The 20596-nt window shown below is 41.9% G+C and overlaps 1 protein-coding gene across 1 annotated transcript in view; it reads right to left on the bottom strand.

The window, feature by feature from the left end:
- Positions 1-254: 254 nt before the first annotated feature.
- Positions 255-20596, bottom strand: part of itga1 (integrin, alpha 1) — a 48527-nt gene continuing 28185 nt past the window's right edge. Inside the window, exons 5-30 of the mRNA XM_073478663.1 lie at positions 20096-20210; positions 18272-18399; positions 17408-17556; positions 16845-16995; positions 16406-16580; positions 15685-15758; positions 14510-14657; positions 12722-12867; positions 12067-12210; positions 11709-11960; positions 11098-11228; positions 10391-10560; positions 10149-10300; positions 7758-7868; positions 6122-6198; positions 5368-5494; positions 5200-5277; positions 5000-5076; positions 4781-4870; positions 4234-4336; positions 4002-4118; positions 3802-3906; positions 3410-3514; positions 3173-3268; positions 2966-3079; positions 255-2352 (exon numbers count right to left, since the gene is read on the bottom strand). Coding sequence (XP_073334764.1) covers positions 2296-2352; positions 2966-3079; positions 3173-3268; positions 3410-3514; positions 3802-3906; positions 4002-4118; positions 4234-4336; positions 4781-4870; positions 5000-5076; positions 5200-5277; positions 5368-5494; positions 6122-6198; positions 7758-7868; positions 10149-10300; positions 10391-10560; positions 11098-11228; positions 11709-11960; positions 12067-12210; positions 12722-12867; positions 14510-14657; positions 15685-15758; positions 16406-16580; positions 16845-16995; positions 17408-17556; positions 18272-18399; positions 20096-20210 — 3192 coding nt within the window. The 3' untranslated portion in view covers positions 255-2295. The remainder of the gene's footprint in view (positions 2353-2965; positions 3080-3172; positions 3269-3409; positions 3515-3801; positions 3907-4001; positions 4119-4233; positions 4337-4780; positions 4871-4999; positions 5077-5199; positions 5278-5367; positions 5495-6121; positions 6199-7757; positions 7869-10148; positions 10301-10390; positions 10561-11097; positions 11229-11708; positions 11961-12066; positions 12211-12721; positions 12868-14509; positions 14658-15684; positions 15759-16405; positions 16581-16844; positions 16996-17407; positions 17557-18271; positions 18400-20095; positions 20211-20596) is intronic.

The raw sequence follows: 20596 nt of genomic DNA, 5'->3' as shown, positions 1-20596 counted from the left end.
CTGGGCGACTCTAGAAACACGGTGGACTCTGAAAAAGGACCCACCGCCTTTGTAGATATAAACGGCTCGTTCTGAGGTAACGAAAACAAAACACTTCTGAATTTCGGGTGATTATACACTAATGAAAACACAATTGTGAACACTTAATTCCATTTCTGCCAATATATCCTCCTAAAGCCTTTAATTGACAGAACTAAAAGTCTGTTTAACATTAAATATTGTCTGGAGGAAAACAAAGGAACCGGTGCTACATCTTTTGTAAAAAGTCTTTTATTTTTGTACATAAGACTCAGTTCATTTCTGTGCTGATGAGGACGCATACAGTCTGACAAACCAGTGCATTACAATGAAGACTTCACAGCAGTGTAGGAGGCTGGGGTGGAGCTCACAGCCCTCACTTTGTGCCTTCATCAGGAGGCTAACACCTGAGAAAATAATCCCAGACCACCTGAAGTGAACAAAGTCAGAATCGTGACTCCACCCTCGTGCATAAGCCTGATGTAGCCATACAATCTTAAAATGACTAACAGTTACCTGTACATACAATTTATTACATGTGCTTCATGTCAACAGTGGAGAGTGAGAGCTGAGGAGTATTTAAATATTCGAAACCTCGTCCTCTCACTGTCTTGTGAGGGGAAAAAAAGTCGAGAAAGAGGCACAAACCCAGTCTCCCCGACATACAATATAATCTCTTTTAACATACGGTGTAGCTGTGCAACTTCTGGAAACAAAAACAAGACAGAAAACCTGAAAGAATAACTTCGTAAGGTACTCTGTACCGCATATGGGGAGACACTGAGCCTACAGTTTGCTAATGCTTTATATAGTTTGTCATGGCTCGTCTCCACTACAAACCACCGACCAATGAATCCCACTTACTCTATGGCAACTGCTGGTGACTGGTTAGACATGTATTTCTACATTTGAGGAACATTTACTTTCCGTTTTTGCAAATTAAAAGGTTGAAAAATCAAAACATGCTACAGTCGTATCTCATCTCAATCATGTTAAAGTCTCAAAACAGTCATTCACACGGCTTGAAACATCACTTTCAATAAAATGAAACCGAAGTAGTGGATACAAACCCTCATCTTTATGAAGAATAATTATACTTTCATCAAAATATAACAATATTTACATATTTATGCATCAGCTTTGAAATTGTGAGACAGGCCAGATGCTTTTCTTCTACGTCAAATGTTAAATGTCATCGTTCATGATATCTGAAGCACCTGAGCAAAAATCGTCTTCTCTGACCACTGATCACAAAAAAAACATCTCTTAAATTACAGCAAACACTATTATGTACATTTAAAGCTTTACATTTTTGAGCATTTACTTATTTACAGTACAATCAGAGGTTTGTATTCTGACGCTAATTACAAACATTTAACATCGGCGTTGGGACAAGATGGTTTTGGGTTTTTTTCAACTTTCGGTTAACTGAGAGTAAAAGTATTAAAAAAATAAAAGCATACAGACTGAACCTTTGCTGAAAATAAATCTCGTGTTCAGGTCAGTGTCTTTAGCACTAACATTTAGAAATGTGCCATGTTACATTGTTAAACTTCAACAAAAAAAAGACGAGCAAAATGCTATAAAATGCTAAAAAAGGTACAGTGTCGTAAAACTAATCGAGCACGTGAGCTTTAAAACAAGAGTCCAAGCTACCAGACAGACTGCTAAAGTTCACATATTGTACGTCTCACAAGCGAGTAGACCTTTGAACATTGCTGCTGTAATGACATAGAAAGTATGTGACATGGCTTAGATCTTCATACTGAAACACCTGAGTACTTTTTTTAAAGCTAATTGCACCTATTGTAGCTCTGAAGGTTTTATAAAACTGCTATATGTAATACAGATAAACGCTACTTTGCCAACAGATGCCTGGTAAGTGATGGTTTCTTCCTCCTACCGCTCCTCACTTGAACTGCTTGATCAAATACTCGGTTATATCTGCATAAAAGAAGCTGATCTAGAACAAATAGTATTTGCAAATACTTCACACAAGGTTTACAGTCAGTGCTGAGGACATCTGGATTGCTGAAAGCATGAAAAGGACAAAAGCCGGGGAAGTATTTGCAAACATTATATGACCCAGGTCCAGTGAATGATAACTGTGTTTTCCAGGTCGTCACTGTGTCGTAGCACTGAGGTGTCTGTGGGTCTTATGGCGTTTCTTCCGTCTGTGCGACTGTCTGTTTAAAAGTCTGCCTGCCGCTCTGTGCGAGCTGATGGCGCTGGGAGCAGTCGGCCGTTCTGCTGCTTGCTGCTGGATGTCCGGATACCTCAGTCCATCATTTCCTCCTTTGAGTAGTCCCTGGATTTTCTCTTGAAGAAGCCCATCTGGAGGAGCAGAAAGCTCAGTTAACAAACTACCTACAGAAACTGTTCCTGTACTGTAGTAAAGGAACTGTTCAACATTCGGGGAAATATATATACAATTCTTATTCCCTTTCTTGTTGAGCGATCATTGAACATCAATACCACTCTCATGTGTGAAATATGAAGGCAGTGCCAGCAGGGTTAGCATTAAAACTGAAGCATTCAAATATTGTATTTACTGGATCTAACGCAAGTTCTGTAATAATGTGCGTAATCCTCTGACAGGCTGCACTGCTGGTTTTGCACACACTATTTTTTCAAACACTGTCCTGTTTGATAAACATATTCTGATTCTGGTGCATCATTAGTATCCCTCTGTCTTTCTAATAAACAGATCAATGCATCCTCAGCATTGAGGAGCTGTACGCCAGCACACAAGACTCCTTAACTTCTTGCTTCCTCACAGAATATTTTGTTTTTTGCGCCCCCTAGTGTTACGGAGAATTACTGTTATCTGCGGACACACATACCACAGTGCCTTGCTCGAGTTTAAACAAAGTTTTGCTTCTCAAAATGTTGAACTATTTAAAAAAAAAAAGAAGTACTTAAATCATGAACTGAACTGTAATATTACCTTCCAGAGAACGAAGATGACGAGTGCTAATATCAGCAGTCCTATCAGGATGCTGAGGATGATGATCCAAATAGGGATCCCTCCTAAGGTCTCCTTTGACACCTGGATCATCACCTGATTGGCACACACACACGCAGAACATAAAGTGAATGTATAAATACATGCAAACAGACAGGTATTTAATGACAAAACTTAAATATGACTTACAATTCTGGTCTTGCCACTGCTGCTCAGTTGAAACAGGTCCATGTTTCTGATCTCCAGGGTGCCGTTCACCGACATGTGCAGACTGGAAAACTCGCCCTGTTAAGATAAAAATACTATAATGTTTGATCTTCTTCTTCACTTTGTTAGACTATCATCTGTTATCATCAATGTCAAAACCAAACAACAGAGGCAGTTAAGACAAGTGGAAAAAGTCCCCGTGTGTCACCATAAACCCACCTTGATGAACGTTGGTTTCCACACTCTGAATGTGACGTTGACCTGACTGACTGCAGCATCGGGGATGGAGCAGGTGAACGATGCACAGTTGAGGTTTTCACATTTCTGTAGAGCATATCGAACAGACATGATAAGATGGGATGACTCACGAAGAGGTGTCTCACGAAGAAAAGCGGGGCTTATTGTGAAAATAATAAAATAATAATAAAATTTCATGTGCTAAAAATGTGGGATGCAACATACCCTTGAACAACTTTGAAATATCAACTAGGACCTCAGCCAGGTGGTTTTTTGTATTTAATGATGTAAGATAATGGCAATTTCTACAAACTAAACAAAACTAAACAATTAAACCAAAAAAAGGCTATGACCTAAACAAAAACATGACTCACCAGTAGGAAGACGCTGAGTGATTCTTTTTTTGGATGGATGGGACGTTTAACGTTACTTGGGTTGATTTGATCCGGGTTGATCCAACTCGATGCGTCACATTTCACCTGCAGAGAAAGAAAAGGCAGATGTGATGGTGGATCTGTGTTTATGTACACTTACACAGCAACAGGTGTGTGTGTGTGTGTGCGTGCGTGCGTACCCCTGGGCTGGTGGCGACATGTGTCAGGTACAGTAAGTTGTTCTGCCGAGGAGACAGATGAGGATACGTCACCCTGAGGTCAAGGGGCGGCATCACTGTATCAACTGGCTTCTCCACCTGAGGAGGTGTGAGACGGAGAGAGAGAAGAGGCAGAAGTGAAGTGGTCTTCACATCTGGATCACCAAACATCTGCATACTCTACATACAGTATATATGTCTCTGTGTCTGTTACCGTGTAGGTGATGTTGACCTCCTCTCCAATCATCTTGGTGTCATTGAACTCACTGGCATACTTTTCACCCTCTTTTACTTCAATATGTTCTTCTTTAGGTTGCCTAGAAGATGCATAAAAAAAAACCAACCTCAGATCTTTCCCCTCTCCATCAGATAGATGTTCATTCAAATATATTAAAAGGTTTTGACATGAGGAAGAATGACTTGAATAAAATAAATCACATCCAGCAGATACGGAGCAACATCATCACTCATTTGGAGTTGCGTATTGGGCCATTTAACTCTTAATGCGTGATGCGCTTCGACCATTCAGCTACCAAGGTGCTCCAAAAACAAGATATTTTATACACCAGAGTCTCATTGTACAAGGGTATCATACTTGTCAAACACAGGTGTAACTATTAGTTATACATTAATCATGACTGCGGTCCATTTACATGAATAGTACCGCGCTATCATTAATCTTATTAGAAACACCTGTGCTTTTACTCTCACGGCAAGTCAAAATGTCTGCCATGAAAGGACTATATAGTCCAACTACTCACGCTGAGAATATGAGTCCGGCTTCATACTTCACAGGGATGGAGATGTGCACAACGTTGTCGTGTAGGGTAGAAGGCAACTCTTCACTGTCACTGTGGGAAATAAAATTAAAAAAAAAACACATTTGTATGATTCCAGTGCACAAACAAGCACCGAATCAATTCAAGGCAAACATCCTTAAACTGGAAATGAAAAATAAAACCCGGTGCTGATTCTCTCACCTGGTAGCTGTCAAGTTGATCTGAATCACCTCCTGAATATATTGAGGACTGACCTCAAATATGACTTTGAAATTTTCCTGTGAATATTAGATCACATTACATCTTTAATTAGCAGTAGCAAAAAGGTTTTTTTTTTGTTTTTTTTTTAAATTAATACGTCGTACAGATAGTATGCAGCCTGGATCCTGATGTAAACTCACCTCTACATTGCTTCCCAAGAAGGGGTATCCAACAGCACACTCCACTGTAGTGTGATTCAGACTGCAGCTCTTCTCCGGCTGATAACACAACATGAAACACAATCACCACACACATCTCAAACCAGTCGCAGTAAAGTGATGCGGACAGATGAGTTCTAGAAATCTCACCTCTACTTTCTTGTAGTTGATGTTGGGTGTGAAGCTGAGGATGACTTTAGTGTTGTACGCGTTGTCTTTGCTGTTTCTGATGTTGATGTTCACGTCAATCTTGTCTTTGTCTGATTTGATCAGCATCCTGGAGGAGTGAATGAAAGCCAATCAGGATGCTTGGCTGTAATGCATGCATCTCCCCACATGGAGGCAGTCACGCACTGGAAGGGTTTGCTGCTAACGAGGTCGAACTACCGTGCTGTTGGCGACTTTGTTATACAACAAAGTCTGTCTTAAATTAATGCTCTCATGCTCATATGTACATTACAAGATTTTTTTTGGTCGCTGTAATTGTTCCTACAGGCCGTGAAGAGATTCTTTCAAAAGGATTGCCGTCTTCTTTCTGTGCAAAAAAGCATTTCGAAGCTCAGCTGAAGATAATAAGAGGCTGCAACAGTCTGTATTAGTCACAACATTCTTCCAAAGTCACAGTCTTTTTAGTATGAATTTCCCTCAACAGCGGTCCCACAAGAGAACACTGTCCCACTTTATTTGGCTAACTCAGGCAGATGAAGCCTCATATTAACCTCGGCTGAACTTTGAAATGCCTCTTTGCACAGAAAGAAGTTTTTCCCCTCATCTTTTGTATTGAAATTTGATTTTGCACGGATCTCGTTGCGGCCTGTGTGGACAGAGGGAACAATTACGGCGACCGATAACTCTTTCAGTGCATGCTGGTTTTAAGACAAACTTCCACTCTCGTGCCACTTACCTTTCTACACTGGCCTCTGCTTTGAGGGAGAGGTCAGCAATGCACTTCTCATCGCTTCCACAGTCCACTAAGGGAATCTACAAGATAGAGACGTACATTTTCAAGTAATGTGACGTGAAATCTTCAAGTCCCCCATCTGTCAGAAATGTGTTTTGCTGCTTGTTACTTCACTTGGATATTTGAGCTTCACTGTGCAGAACGATGTGCGTGTAAGTTTCTCTGTGATCACCTTAAATCAAAGTCTAAAATGAATATATACGATCGTGATCTTGTGACATCACAAGTAGTCTGGAGTGGAGCTCAGCCAAGTCCAAGAGAGTTGTAACTGAGCCCAACCCGAACGGCAGGCGTTCTTTTTTTTATGTCAGAACCAGACTCCAGCCTGAAGCAGTGAATGTCAGCTGAAGTACTGAGTTTGTGTTACCCTATCGCACAGTTGTTACCATAGCTACAGCTGGCCTGTTTACTCTGATTACAGACATGTAAAGTGTAGATGATCGTGAAAAGGCATTTATTTCTATGAACCCAGACAGTATTTCAAATTTCTGTCTGAACCCTGCCCGACGGGTCCTGATGGGCTGTGTCTATGCTCTAGTTTGTATTTAATGCAGTTGTTAAATGTTTAAAATTAACAATATGTCTGATTGATGACCTGCTTGGTCTCATAGTTACACTGAAAATACTTTAAACTAAAAATCTGGCCATATCTTACAACTTGACCCTTTTTTTAAAGACATTTTTGAAATGCACTCTTCAGAAGATCAGAAACGGGCGGATAAATGAGAGTCAAAATTGGCAGCTGCTGCCGTGTATTTGTTTGTACCGCTCACTATAAGAGTGCACACAGATGACCTTGATTTCCTTTGCCTTTTCCCCCAGAGTGTGTGAGGATCACGGCTGTATTTGTTCCCGTTCTCAGTGCTCTCCCACCGGACTGTTAAGATCAACATCTTCTCCTCTCCCAAGAAAGAGACTAGAATATCATGTGCAGCACAATGTCGCAAGAAAAACTTCAGCATCCGTTTGATGACTTCCCGCGTTCTGTGTGTGTGTGTGTGTGTCGCTTCTTTTCCTTTCAATAACAATAACAGGAGAGGTCTGAGCAACGCTTCCTTGCTCAAGTGCAGCGTGCGTCGCTGCTATGAGAACAGGGGGAGTCAGGATGTGTCAGGAGGAGGTGGTGTAGTTACTACTGTTTATCACACACACTCAGGCTTTAATTGCATTCTTTGTTTTACGTGTTCTTTCGTGTATTTTATTCTCTTTATCTGTACACATCAATCATTGCAACAATTATCCGGAAACCCTCTTGTTAGAAGAAGTATGCATGTGGGAGTGTGGGAAGACTCTCCTGACTGTTGGTGTTGAAACACTAATGCAGCCCTGAGGAAACCCTGAAGGATGGCAGTCAGCTGTTGCAGATGCTAATGCGCTGTAACAGCGGCGTGTTTGGAGCCAGGCAAGAACAAGCGACGCTTAACTCTTGGATTAGAGAGACAGACAGATGGAGGATGTTTAAGACGATGTTCAAATCCTTTCCTGTCTGTGACTCTAATGCTTCTGCTCACTGTTATTTGCCAGATAACACTTGAACATGCTGAGAGAGACTCTTGTAAGTGATATAAAATTTTCTTACTGTCTTATTGATGGATCGGGGAAGGCTTTCATCCAAGACGGGGCCTTTGTCCTGCTCAGCTAGTCCAAACTCCAGAGACACCATGAGAGGGTCTCGGAAGTCGGGCCGGGCCTGTCGAGAAAAGAGTGGGAGAGAAATAAAAGTTGGAGGAGGATGAAGGGAGTGAGAAACTAAGCAGCAAGGACTTCCATCCACACAGGTGTTTTCATTTATTCAGTTGATTAGACGCCTACTCAGGGATATAAGGGCGTGTACAGACCATGCTTGATTGCCTTATGTTGTGCAATACATATCATTCAGTGATTATGAGCAACCAAGTAAGAAAATACTGTTGACATCAGCCTCTGAGTTGTAATTAATGTAAATTAAGTTTGAGATATCCAAAATTTCCGACAGCGATGACATCTCTAACTTGGCTGAAATGGCTGGAAAGTCTCCATCGCTGGCAGCTACATTGAATTAAAATCCAATTATAATACTGATTAAATCGCTTCAGTTCATTTAAAGTTTGTTTGTATTGAATCTAACTTAATGTATCACAGCAGAGGTCTTTCGTATTGTCTTGTTGGCCTGCTTGGCTGAAAAAATGCTTAATGAACCAGACTAACTAGAAAAACCTGTGTGGGTGAGCAGTGTACATTGAAACATAAAGACACCAGTTGAACGATCCTCTAGGCGAGGCGAGGTAAGGCATTATTAAGGGTTTTTCTTGAGCCTGTGCCAAATGTTGATTACACCTGAGATGGAGAATAACACGAGGAACACAAGCTGCATGACTGACTTGAGTCAGTTGTTTTAAACATGATACAGGCTGATTATACTGTATGTAACCTTCTTGTAGCCGCTATGTTGGCTATTGATTTTTTTTTCTCTATTTGGCGAGCCCCCTTTTTTTTTAATGAAAATTATTTTTTACACATTTGTGCACTATCTATGTATTAAATACAGTAAATCAATGCTCTAACACAGAAATACTTAAGTGGACCAGGCAATGGCAGTTCAAAATATCATCGCCTTACACTGAAGCTGTTGCATCCATCTATCCTCCCTTTGAGCCACCAGACTCCTTTGACAAAAACAGCGATTTTACTTTGCAGAACTCTGGAGTTGTTGGTCTTCTGCTGTCTCGATCATTTGACTTTTGTGTTTTAAAGGGTTAGTTAGGATTCACTTAAGTCACACGATAACACAAAAAAAAACGTAGGCAACGGTAGACAAGCAACTCCCTTGTTCCTCAAGGTATAATTACTGTTTTTGTCGAAGGAGTCTGGTGGCTTTAAAGAGAGCAATATGACAGCTTCAGTTCCCTGTCGGAAAGGGCTGTCTGACGGTAAGTTATAGCAATGTCAATATTCTAAATGCAGTGCACACTTAAACTGATATTGAGGTGTCTATAATATGTTTTGCAGCTTCCTACACCTGTCCTCCCACTGCTTTTCCAAATTGGGGCCATGCTGACCACAATCTACTGCTGACAAAGTGTGGATAAGTGCTTCATAGAACCACAAAACCAAACTATCCCTTTAAAATCTAGGATTCGTTTGTAACACATCGGCTTTTGGTTCATCTGTCCAGGTTTGGGTCTGGTCCGTCTTGGGCTCAGGTAAGATAGTTGCGGTGCTTCTTGTGTCCGGTACAAACTCCCTGACCCTCGATGACCTCTGCTCTGGACTCTGAGGGAAAGTTCTGCATAAACTGGCACGCTAGAACAGAGCAGGTATTCATGATCTGCACACACAGCAACAACAGCTGTTTCTACTGATTAGTTCCTCCGTCTCTCGCCTCGGGGCAGCTAATCAGAGAAATCCTCTGCCGCAGTGAACGACTGGAATGAGAAACTCCGTCCACATGGCTTTAAATGTCACATTGCCCGAGACAGATTAGTTTCACAATAGGTAGTGCAGTTAACATGCTCAGGTTTCAAGCTGTGATGAACAGTCTGTGACCTGCTTGTCGTGCCACTTGTAGAAAACTTCCGCGACCAAGTAATGTCACATTCTCAAAACACCTAATTCGCTCTCTCTCATTCTCTCTTTACTTTTTCTTCTTCGTTCTACAACTCTCCTAGTGGCTGTAGAGGATTTATCACTCGGAGCAGCACGGGGCTGCGCTCGGCATGCTTTGATCAGGACGGGTCTGTTTCATGTTAGAACCGATGTCTTCCTGCTCGGCATATGAACGCTCACAGCTTTGTCCTCCTGTCTCCTTTCTGGCTCAAAACACCATTTACACCTAGAATATAACTTCATGAATGGATGTCACAGAAAATGAAGGAATCCAGTTAATCTGAATGTAGTGTCTGTAGTGACTTGGAGCTAAATATTAGGTTTTCTTTACAGGTAACACGCATAACTAACCCCATGTGTGCATCATAAAGATCAGAGTACTTGCCGACATCATGAAGATTTCTGTCACACATTTTCTCTCTCCGTTTTTGATGGTGAAGGTCCTGGTAATCCTACGATCGCTTTTATCATCCATGTAAATAAATGAGGCCCTGGCTTTTGCACGCAGAGCGTCCAGAGTCAGATCATAGCGAATCTCTGCGGGATACAATAGATAAGACAGTGTAGAGTAATAAAAAGACTTTGAATAAATGAATGAATCAATCACATGGGATGCTGATGGCTCACCTGCTGCGTAATCTAAGTCCGGCTGGTCAGATTTGATGGTGTAGGCGAAACACACCTCAGTTGTCACACACACTGATTTGCGTCCATAATGTTCACACTGAGACTGCTGCAGGTTGATTTTAACAGGCTCGAACGTCATATTGGCCCGGAGCTCGGCAACATCTCTGGACCTGGTGACATAAAACTATCGTGCCAACTTCTGGAAAACAGTGTATACACGCTGAAGTGTGCACAAGGAACAAGAAACGGATGCATCTTGAGTATAAAACTCAGCTCGCACTATTAAACTGTTTCTAAACTAAAGCCAACAGTCCAGGAAACCCAGCTGCCTGCTGCCAGATCCTATTTAAACTCTAAGCCACTTGGGAGATGGAGTTTTCACACAGTCTCAGCTGAGCCTCTGCCAGTAGAAGCTGTGGGAGAAGGTCTGCCTGGGAAGTTAAATCATGGCGTGGGCTGATGTTTGTGGGTTGAATTCTGTCGGCTTATGTCCAACAGTATGTAGCCAGAGGTTTTAACAGAGCCATCATTAGGAAGTTGTTACTCTCAAGCCTGCAAACCCAGCGGGACGTGCACAGCTGTCTAAACCCGAGTAGGACAATGTAAAACGGACATGTAAGATGATGTGTGCGGGATGCATGCACTGCTGTGTGGAATGTGTAGTTTAAGGAGTGAATGTTTATACATGGGGATGGGCCTTGTCTCACCAGAATAGCGAAGCCCCTCCCAGACCTCCTATGGTCACATCAGTGATTCCATCTCCATTCAGATCCATGACTCCATGTATGGACTGACCGAAGAATTTCACCTTATCACCGTCCCCACCTGCAGGGATACGCTAAAGAGACCAATTGGAAGACATTACAGGGAAATTCAGATTTATTTCAACGTGGCATATATTCCTTAATTGTGGCTAGTGTGGCTCAGTGGGTCGTGCTAACTTTGCATGGATCTGGAGCTGTTAAACATTGGGAGTGAGAATTTTTGGGATTCAAAAGGGGATTTATCATCGCTCCTGTTTATTAACCTGACTGCAGCAGCCATCCACAGAAGTAAAGACCATTGTCATTGCTTGCTATCTTACGGCTAATGTACAGTGATCAAGGTATTTGGGGCAAAGCAACATGTGCAAAAACCACATATTTTGTTTTGAATGAGTATTAGTTTTCCTGAAAATCCGTAATGGAGTTGTCAAATGCAAAGATAGCATGATCCATTGAGACACAGTGACCAAATTAACGGAAAACGGGAAATAAATAAATATTTCCAGATCTTTTGTGGTCAACAGTTAAGTGGGTGACACTGAAACTGCTCTCACCTGTACATATTTCTCCTTCAGTGATTTCTTATCTCCATGATAGATGTAGACGGCCCCTCGGTGGTCGTTCTCAAAAGGAGCACCAATCGCTACATCGTTGAACCCGTCAAGGTTGAGATCTGTTATGGCTGCGATGGCTGTACCAAACCGGGCGCCGCATGGTTCATTTTTGTTGGTGCAGCTGTCTGAGTGGGCAGTACAACAGGACTGATTGACAGGCTTTAAAGTGAACTGGTGCTCAAACTGGCCGTCCTGGTAAGGGACAAGGAGAGATTACAATCAGCGGGTGCACCATCGCAATCTTAGTGTGAATTTCTGTACAACACAAAGACTCCAAATATAACATTTTCAATCATACCTCTTTGACTTTGTACACGTAGACTTGTCCCTGCTCATTTCTTTCTGTGCCCATGTACATCGGAGCTCCGACCAAGAGGATATCCGTGTAGGAGTCCCTATCCACGTCGACGGTTTGCAGGACACTGCCAAAGTAGGACCCAATCTGCACAGAGGAGTCAGAAATCATCTGTCAGTATTGATCCTTTCAGCACTGAAGTCAACACAGTTCTTAAAGAGAGTTGAGGGTTACATTTATACTCAAATGTAGGATCTCTGGGCTTCAGGAGACTTGGATTATGCTGGATGAGCTGTATGGAGCCATTTTGTTTTCTTTCACTTGCTTCCTAATGTTTAAAACCAACTTGCCATCTACTTCAGTTGCTTAGGAGAATGCTACGACGCTGTTTTGCTGTGAAGCTTCAGAAATGTTTTGTGAACTACAAAACTTAACCCGGCTTTCCATTGGCATCAGGGTGAGTAGATTCATTTTTGGGTGAGCTTATCCCTTAAGCTATCCAGACATTCTTGCAGGGATCAATACAGCCTTTTCTCATTTAAAGTCCATTAGCAAGTATAATGTGAACAGCTCCCTGAAGCATCATCTTACAGCTTTTCACACAGATTGATGAGGGATATCTTTCAGTCCGGACACCAAAGAGAAGAAGGAGACTCACCTGTTCTCCTTTCAGTATCTGTGAGACGACTGTGTCGTTTTCTTCATTCAGACGATAAATAAAAACCCGGCCTGTGTGGTTGTACCGCGGTGCACCTGTGATGTACAGCACTCCATCAGGGGTGGATGCTGACTGGACATCATAGCCTGAAGAGACATGTGGATATTGAATTGAATTAAAAGCATATATAAGGAGGCATCCTCAGGAATGTACACACATAATGCCATGAGAAAAACACACTCTGTTTGTGGGATATTTTTAGATGCTTCTTCAAACCGCCGTTTACATCCCACTGTGTGGAGGAAACTATAAAACACTTCTGGAAACTGGCAGGACACACTCGCAGACAAACACAAAGGCTGCGTATGCAGTTGGACCTTTAAGAATGAGCTTGTGCCAACAGCTGAGTTTACAGTGCGCGAGCCTGGACCCAGCAGTGCTCTTTCTAATGACATGTTGATTAAATAACTTGATATTAAGATGCTGCGGTTGCTCTGCAAGCCATAAAAGGCAGCAGGACGGAGCGCATATTATTTATGTGACAGAGAGAGAGAGGCATCTGCTGTCAAAGTTAGATGAATTACATATCTTACTCCTCCATGCAGCTCGATATTTATTCTGCAGCTGTAAAATTTCACTTGAAAGATGTAGTTTAGTCATCTCTCTGTGTTTAAAGCTAGGGATGGTTAACTATTCTAGAAGCATGCTTTACTCACAATTGTAGAAAATATCTAAACATCCCGACAACAATCAATAAATCAAGTGCTCTGACAAATAAAAGAAAAAAATACAGTGTCTGTGGCTGTTGTAGGCCTCAAATAAGCCCATTCAGTAGGCTCATTTTGCCTGTATGAAAAGATTGGAGAGTCTTCCACAAGCTATGGATGTATTTCTATCCATCTATTCTTTGTGTTGTATGTTTCACTTTGTTAAGCGTCCTTGGGTACCCTGAAAGGCGCTATATCAATTAAATGTGTTATTATTATTATTATTATTAAAGCTATTAGTGAGCTAGTAGCACAAGAATTGCAGAGAACATGCAGCCAGAATCTCCCAGTTCCAACATACTAGCTTGACATCGGTGAGTACGAGCTATACCCATATCCATTACTTACGTTCATTATGTTAAAGTTAGTGTAAGTGAGACATGAGGTAGCAATGACAACAATACGCTGTGCTCACTGAGTGCCACTTGTAGAAAACTTCCTGAGCCTGTTGTTCAGCAGCTAGCTAACTCATTAGCACAAAGTACACAGCCCCTGAGCCAAAGAACAAATGAGCAGTAGCAGCGGTGACAGACTGTTGTTCAGCCGCTAACCAGGTAGCACAAAGCACACAGCCTGTGAGTCGGAAAACAGAGCTAGTGCGGCAGTAACAGCCTTGTTCAGCGGCTAACATTAGCACAAAGCACACAGCCTGTGAGTCGGAAAACAGAGCTATTGCGGCAGTAACAGCCTTGTTCAGCGGCTAACGTTAGCACAAAGCACATAGCCTGTGAGTCAAAGAACAGAGCTAGGGAGGCAGTAACAGCCTCGTTCAGTGGCTAATGTTAGCACAAAGCACACCTACAGTAGAAAGGATAACTTTAATCTGTAAAATGAAAAAATAAATAAATAAATAAAAACTAGAGGCCAGACTGAAATTTTATGTAGAAAAAGAAAAAGAAGCTCTGTTGCAATGAACGTTACAAAATGGACCTGGGTCAATATATAGTGTAATAAAGTGACTGTAATTCAACTTGGAAGCGAGAAAACTTCAGGGCTATTAAGACATTATGAGTTATCTCACCGATATAGCCAGCAAGACGTTCATACCCGGCCTCGGCGTTTGGGTCGAAGAACTGGTTCTTTCCTGGAATGATTGTTTTTTCGGCAGTATGCATCACCACTGTCCCATTCCAGTCATATGCTCCCACTGCTCCCAGTAACACACCTTCCTGCGGGAGACAACAGAGCTGATATCAGGAACATCCAGATAAGATGATAGCAAAGAATCTGTATTAGTGATGATGTAAAACACAATTTTGGAAGCTGTGCTCTGATGCTTTACTTTAGTAGAAGCAGTAATGTACCACAATGCACAAATACTCTGTTACAAGAAAGAGTTCTGCAAGCAAAATATCCATTTCATAATATTTTATTGACTTCACAACAAATCGATGTACTCTAATAACTTGCATCTGTAAATATGAGCTCATTTAGATACAAGTCAACACATAGAACCGCACAATCAATCGTTTTTCTGGTTACAGGAAACAGAGTTATCTAATAGGAAGAGGAGGGGTCACACAGGACGTGACATGTATCATTACTCACAATTAACTGCGTCAAGAGGCTCTTTGGCTTTGTTTGGTTGAATGAGCCACAGAGGCAGTGTGCACAGCGGTCGAGGCGGTGACACACGTGAGTCAGGAAGAGAGGCGTAAGAGGGGAGCCTGTTTGTTTTTAAATAAACGTAGGAAATACCTAATGAATTAATTCAAGAGGCGTGGAGAGGGATTAAAGGCGAGCACGTTGTTTTTACGGTAGTGAACAAACATCTGATTCAACCTCCCTGACTGTCGTCCGTGCCGTACGTGTCTCGTGTTTGCCTTTTCAGCTCTTTTTTCTCTGTCTGGCTCGCACACTCTCATGCAATCAGACCAAACACGGTCAGTCTGATGCCTGCGAGCAGAGAGGACAGAGGGAGTCTGTGTCTGGAAAACTTCTGACCGAGGTGAATCACCAAAGGGTTGAAGATGCACCAGCGATAACACTGTGGCTTTGTGTCTGGACGAGTTCATTAATGGACCAAACATCCACACCTACACAAACACTCGCACGCACGCACATCGAGCAGTTCCTTTTTTCACTAAACGCCAACGGACACGATCTAAAGATAAGACTCAACTCAGTCATGGCCTTTTACAACTGCAAATATGGTATTTGTACATTCCTGTGACAAATAATTCGATTTGGACTTACTTTAGAAGTGTGTGCACTAAAGCCAGCCTGGGACATCTCCATCTCAAAGGAGGAGGTGAAATTGCCGGTCGTAGCTGAGGAAGGAAAAAACATTTTAACCTTTTGAAAAAAATTAAAAAGGAAATAATGACATGCTGTTAGTATCTCAGTGCCACATTGCTGATTAACTGTTGAATCAAGAGAGTATTTGTAAAGAAAATAACCTACTGATATATTTAAAGGATTACTGTGACATTCTGGGAAAACACACTTTTTCATAAACCATTCTAGCAGAGAGACAAGAAATAGCCTTGCCCTCTTTACAATCAAAAATGCCAATATGTTGGCTAGCTGTTTTCCTCTGTTTCTAAACTTTGCGTTAAGCTAAGCTAAGCTAAGCTAACTGGCTGTAGCTTCGATCCTCTCATTAAACTTTCATCACGACAGGAAGTCTGGCCAAGAAATAGTCACAACACATCGTCATCGTCTGGTAGGTGGATTATGTTATCTTTGGATGGTCTTCGTGCTATGCTAAGCTAACCAGCTGCTGGTTGTAGTTTCATATTTACCTGCAGGCGTTAAACTGGTATCAATCTCAATCTAATCTAACTCTCTGCAAGAAAGCGAATAAGCATGTTTTTCAAAATGTCTCATTATTCCTTTAAAGCTGTTGGGTGTCCGAGGACTGAGGTAGGTCAAAATATTTAAGTGTGAGCATGCAGTGTTCATGTTTTGCATTTACCTTCCAAGGCAAAAATCTTGTTCCCCAAAGCATCCACAATGGTCAGCAAGGCCACCTCATCAGACACGTTGAAGAAGTGATCGTGTAAGGGCTCGCTGGAGATGGACTCAATCTCTTTGATGAACTTGTGCACTTCTTCTGAACTTTTGTTCTGACGATTGTAGTCTCCCAAAACCTAGAAACAACAGTATTAACTATTGAATATAATTCAAATTATGTTGCTTATTTAATGAGTCTAATTTTCAGCACAACAGTAAAATGTCTTTATGTAACTATGATTTCTATGATCTGCATTCTCAAGCTGCCCTTTTCATGAATAACAAATAAGATTTTCCAGAAACATGTATGGCAAACACAAACCTTCCTCCTAAGAGCATGAAAGGCCTGTTCACACGCTAACACAATCTGTGAAAACAACACAAAGGTAGTTTGTACCCACAGCAATGCCAAACCTCTCGATGTCATCTTCGTCACAGGCTTTGGTGACGTTTTTCAGATTGTAGAAGTCGTGTGACTCTCCATCAGTCACAATCACCATGACTTTCTTCACCCCGGGTCGTGCACCGCGCTCTGGCATGAAGGCCTCTTTCCTGATTGGAAGAAATTTTCAGAATTCAGCCAAAGAAACACAATTACTGGAAAAACTGCTTCCAGCTAGAAACATCTCACGGGCCTCATTTAACCTTATGGTGTGACTTTCTGCAGCTCCCTCTGGAGCCAAAAAACTACCAGCTATGTTTGATCGAATACATGTTGGCATCGGGAAACTTCTGTTTGATAGTTTAGGAGAAATCTGTCCAATGACAGCCCAGTGAGAGATGTCTTGTACCAATATGAACCCTTCATGTTGATGTCTAAGTTAAGGAGCCTTGCTGAGTCAGCAACAGAAATATCACTGTCTCCTTCAAATGCCTATTAAACCCTGCCAGGTTGTGTGGCTTGTATGGTGGCCCAGCGTTTCCAGGCTAGCCCAAATGTGAGGGAGGGGTTCATATGTGGTACCTGGCAGTGTCAATGCCCAGGAACGTCATGGTCTTGAACCCAGTTTGCTGAGGAAGGTCTTTGACGAAGTCCAGCAGATCTCTAGTGTTGTCAAACTGGCTCAGGTTGACACGGTGAGTCACAGTCTCACCGTAGGACACAATGCCCACCTGGAAAACACACACATTTTCATATAAACGTTATCATACATTGACTCTTTTTCCTTCTCTCTCCTTCTATGCTCTTCACTGCTCTGCCTCCCCTCCCAGACAGTCTGCTGAGGATGTGGTCGGGTCTGGTGGGGTTGATATGACACAATGTTCTTTATACAGAAGGCAGAGGACTTCAGCAGCCATGGAAGATGTGACTTACAACCGCTGAGCTGCACAGGGAGAAGTCTTTCCAGTGTTTCCCTCTGGAAAACTCCACAAGCCCCAGGCCAGATCATCGTAACCATAATAAAAACTAACCACCCATTCGAAGTGCGATCCAAGCAAAGAGAACAGAAATATACTGAAGGTATAACTTAGTAAGAGAAAGGCTAAAATTACTTTAAAGACTGAAAAGGCTTCAGTTCATAAAGTCTGCTTCATGAAGGACATCTTACGGTTATTCCTGCTGTTGGCACCAAGCGGAAAATTCCATAATAGAGGGCACTTAAGTCATTAAACATAATATGAAACAGCTAATATATTCCTTTTTCTATGTCAGTCTTATTTTACATAACTCGTCCATTCATCCACGTATTTATCCATCCCATCTGATTCCACAGCCTGGAGTTTAACACTACAGAAACTCATATGTTTAAGACGTGATTATAATTACAATATTTCATTATGAAATATATTTTTTTCATGAAATCCTTTTGTTATTCATGGAGCTGACCTGTGAGAGTTTAGGCCCGATGTCAATCTTCGCAATGAAACGTTGCAGAAAATCGACGATGCTGCTCCAGGGGTAGATACTGTTGGATCCATCCAGAACGATCACAATGTCCAGCTCCTTCGCACACTCTGAAACAAGAAATCACAGCTCACTATATTGTAAGTTTGGTCTATGAGTTGTGCTTTAAGCACATCTTTATACTTTTCCGAAGATGGATGGCTGGTGTCTCTAAAATATCTGATTTCCCTCAAAAGAGAGAAATTAGATTATGCAACACATCCAGTCCCCTTCCTGTTTACTCCTGTTTGTGCCCACAGGAGACACACAACAGGATCTCCAAACTGTAATAATGAAGAGCAGTGCTTCCCAACCCGCGGGTCAGGAATTAATTCATTAGTCTTGTGGTTTTTGTTGCATAAACATTTTTCAAAAAAAGCACATATTAAAGGATAAGTTCACACAAAAATGAAAATTCAGTCACTATCTACTCTTCGTTCATTTCTGGAGCTTTACAGAAAAAACAGCGTTGCGGCATCCTCCTAAACAACCAAAGTAGATGGGGACTTGTTTTAAAGGATTAAAAACAACTGAAATAAAAGCATAATATGGCTCCGACCGGCTCATCCGGTCTATTCCAAGTCTTCGGAAGCCCTGAGGTCCCAAACTGATTTCAAAAGACAACATTTACACCCAAAGTCTTCACCGTAGCTGCTAAGCAAAAAGCATCAGCGCACGCTCTGTCTGAAGTGGGTGCACAAGCTCGACCGTGTATCAAGAGCGTAGATAACTTCTCCTCAAATCAATTTAGGATCTCATGCCTTCAGGAGACTTGGATTACGCTGGATGAGCTGTATGGAGCCATTTAATGGGGGTTCGTTTTGGCTGTTTTCTTAGATTTTTAAAAAAGTCTCTATCTACTTCAGTTGTTTAGGAGAATGCTTCTCTTCAACCCAACTTTCCATCCGCACGAGGGTGAGTAGATAACAAGTGATTTCTCATTTTTAGGTGAATGAATCCTTTAATAACTGAAAGTTTGAATTGTTAGGCACACTGAGAAAAAACACTACACTAAATATGAAGCTACGTCCAGCCAACAAATGAAACAATTGTAACACTTACTGTATGTTTGGGAAAGTAATGGAAGGTTAATAAGCTTAAATTATCACATCCGTCTCATTTCATAAGATGTATTTCCAGGGTACTGATCCATTAGACATTAAGTGATTGGCCTAAAACGGGCTAATTTAATCGTTCGTTCAAAACTCTTTCAAAAATGTAATTAGGTTGTCTCATGTGAATAAAGAAAGCCAAAAAGTCACTAAAGGCTGCACTATTTACTTCAATTAAAGACCTGGGATATTATACTCAAAGTCATTTTAACGAGTTATAGCAGCACTTTGTGATCAGTCTTGTGTGTGTGTTTGTTCAGTATCAGTGAAAGTAATACTGAAAGAACCAGAGAAAGAGAAACAGGAAGAGAAATTGGCTGTAGACTGTTTACTCTCCGGTCCTTTCGAGGCTGTTTCCTTCCTGGGCAACAGAATGCAGCCCCAGTAAACTGTCTCCTAACTTGGGCATACAACCCAGCAGAAGGGCTGGGCTGGGCGGGGCTGGAGAGGGATGAGGTCGCAGACAAGTTTACATTAAGAAGAATGCTCTAATCTCCCTCTCGGCTGAGTGAGGGTGAGTGTGATGTCAGGATCTTGGGTGGTACTACTATGAGGAGTAGATTATAATCTCTTATCCCCGACAGGCAATTTGTGTGGATCGCCGTCATGTTCTCCCTTGTTGATCTGCTGTGTCTTATTTTGTGAGGCTGCGTACCTTGCACGGCTGGTGCCATAGAGTTTAGGACCTGGAAGGAAGAGCTGACATTCGCACAAACTCCTGAGATATACTGCTGCTGCCCGCACATGTAGCCATACTGAGGACCACAGGCCTGTGGAGACAGGAAACACACACAGAAACAAACTGAGTTGCTTGAGAAACTACAACTGGTTAGTTTTCCACCAGTATGAGGTCATGGGTGAGAGGAGGTTCAGGGCTACCGAAGAGGAAAGATCTACTAAAACTGAGGATTACACAGAGACTATTAAAAACCACCATAGATCCCTTCATACTTTACTTCTCCAAGAGAGAAAAAGAGAGGAGAGAAACATAGAATCTGAGTCTGCAAGGAAGTCCAGGCTTTAAAATTACCAACAATAACTGGAAAATTGAATTACAACTATTAATCCTTCAGCCTCATTTCCTCAGATTCCCCTGCACGCTGCACAACTTCAGTGCTTTTCTTACATCAGGAGGGATACTGGAGTTGTACAAGAA

This window comes from Pagrus major, chromosome 12 (genome assembly GCF_040436345.1).
Source record: "Pagrus major chromosome 12, Pma_NU_1.0".
Taxonomy (NCBI): domain Eukaryota; kingdom Metazoa; phylum Chordata; class Actinopteri; order Spariformes; family Sparidae; genus Pagrus; species Pagrus major.
Note: the sequence above shows the minus strand (reverse complement) of the source record. Positions and strands in the feature narration are given on the sequence as shown.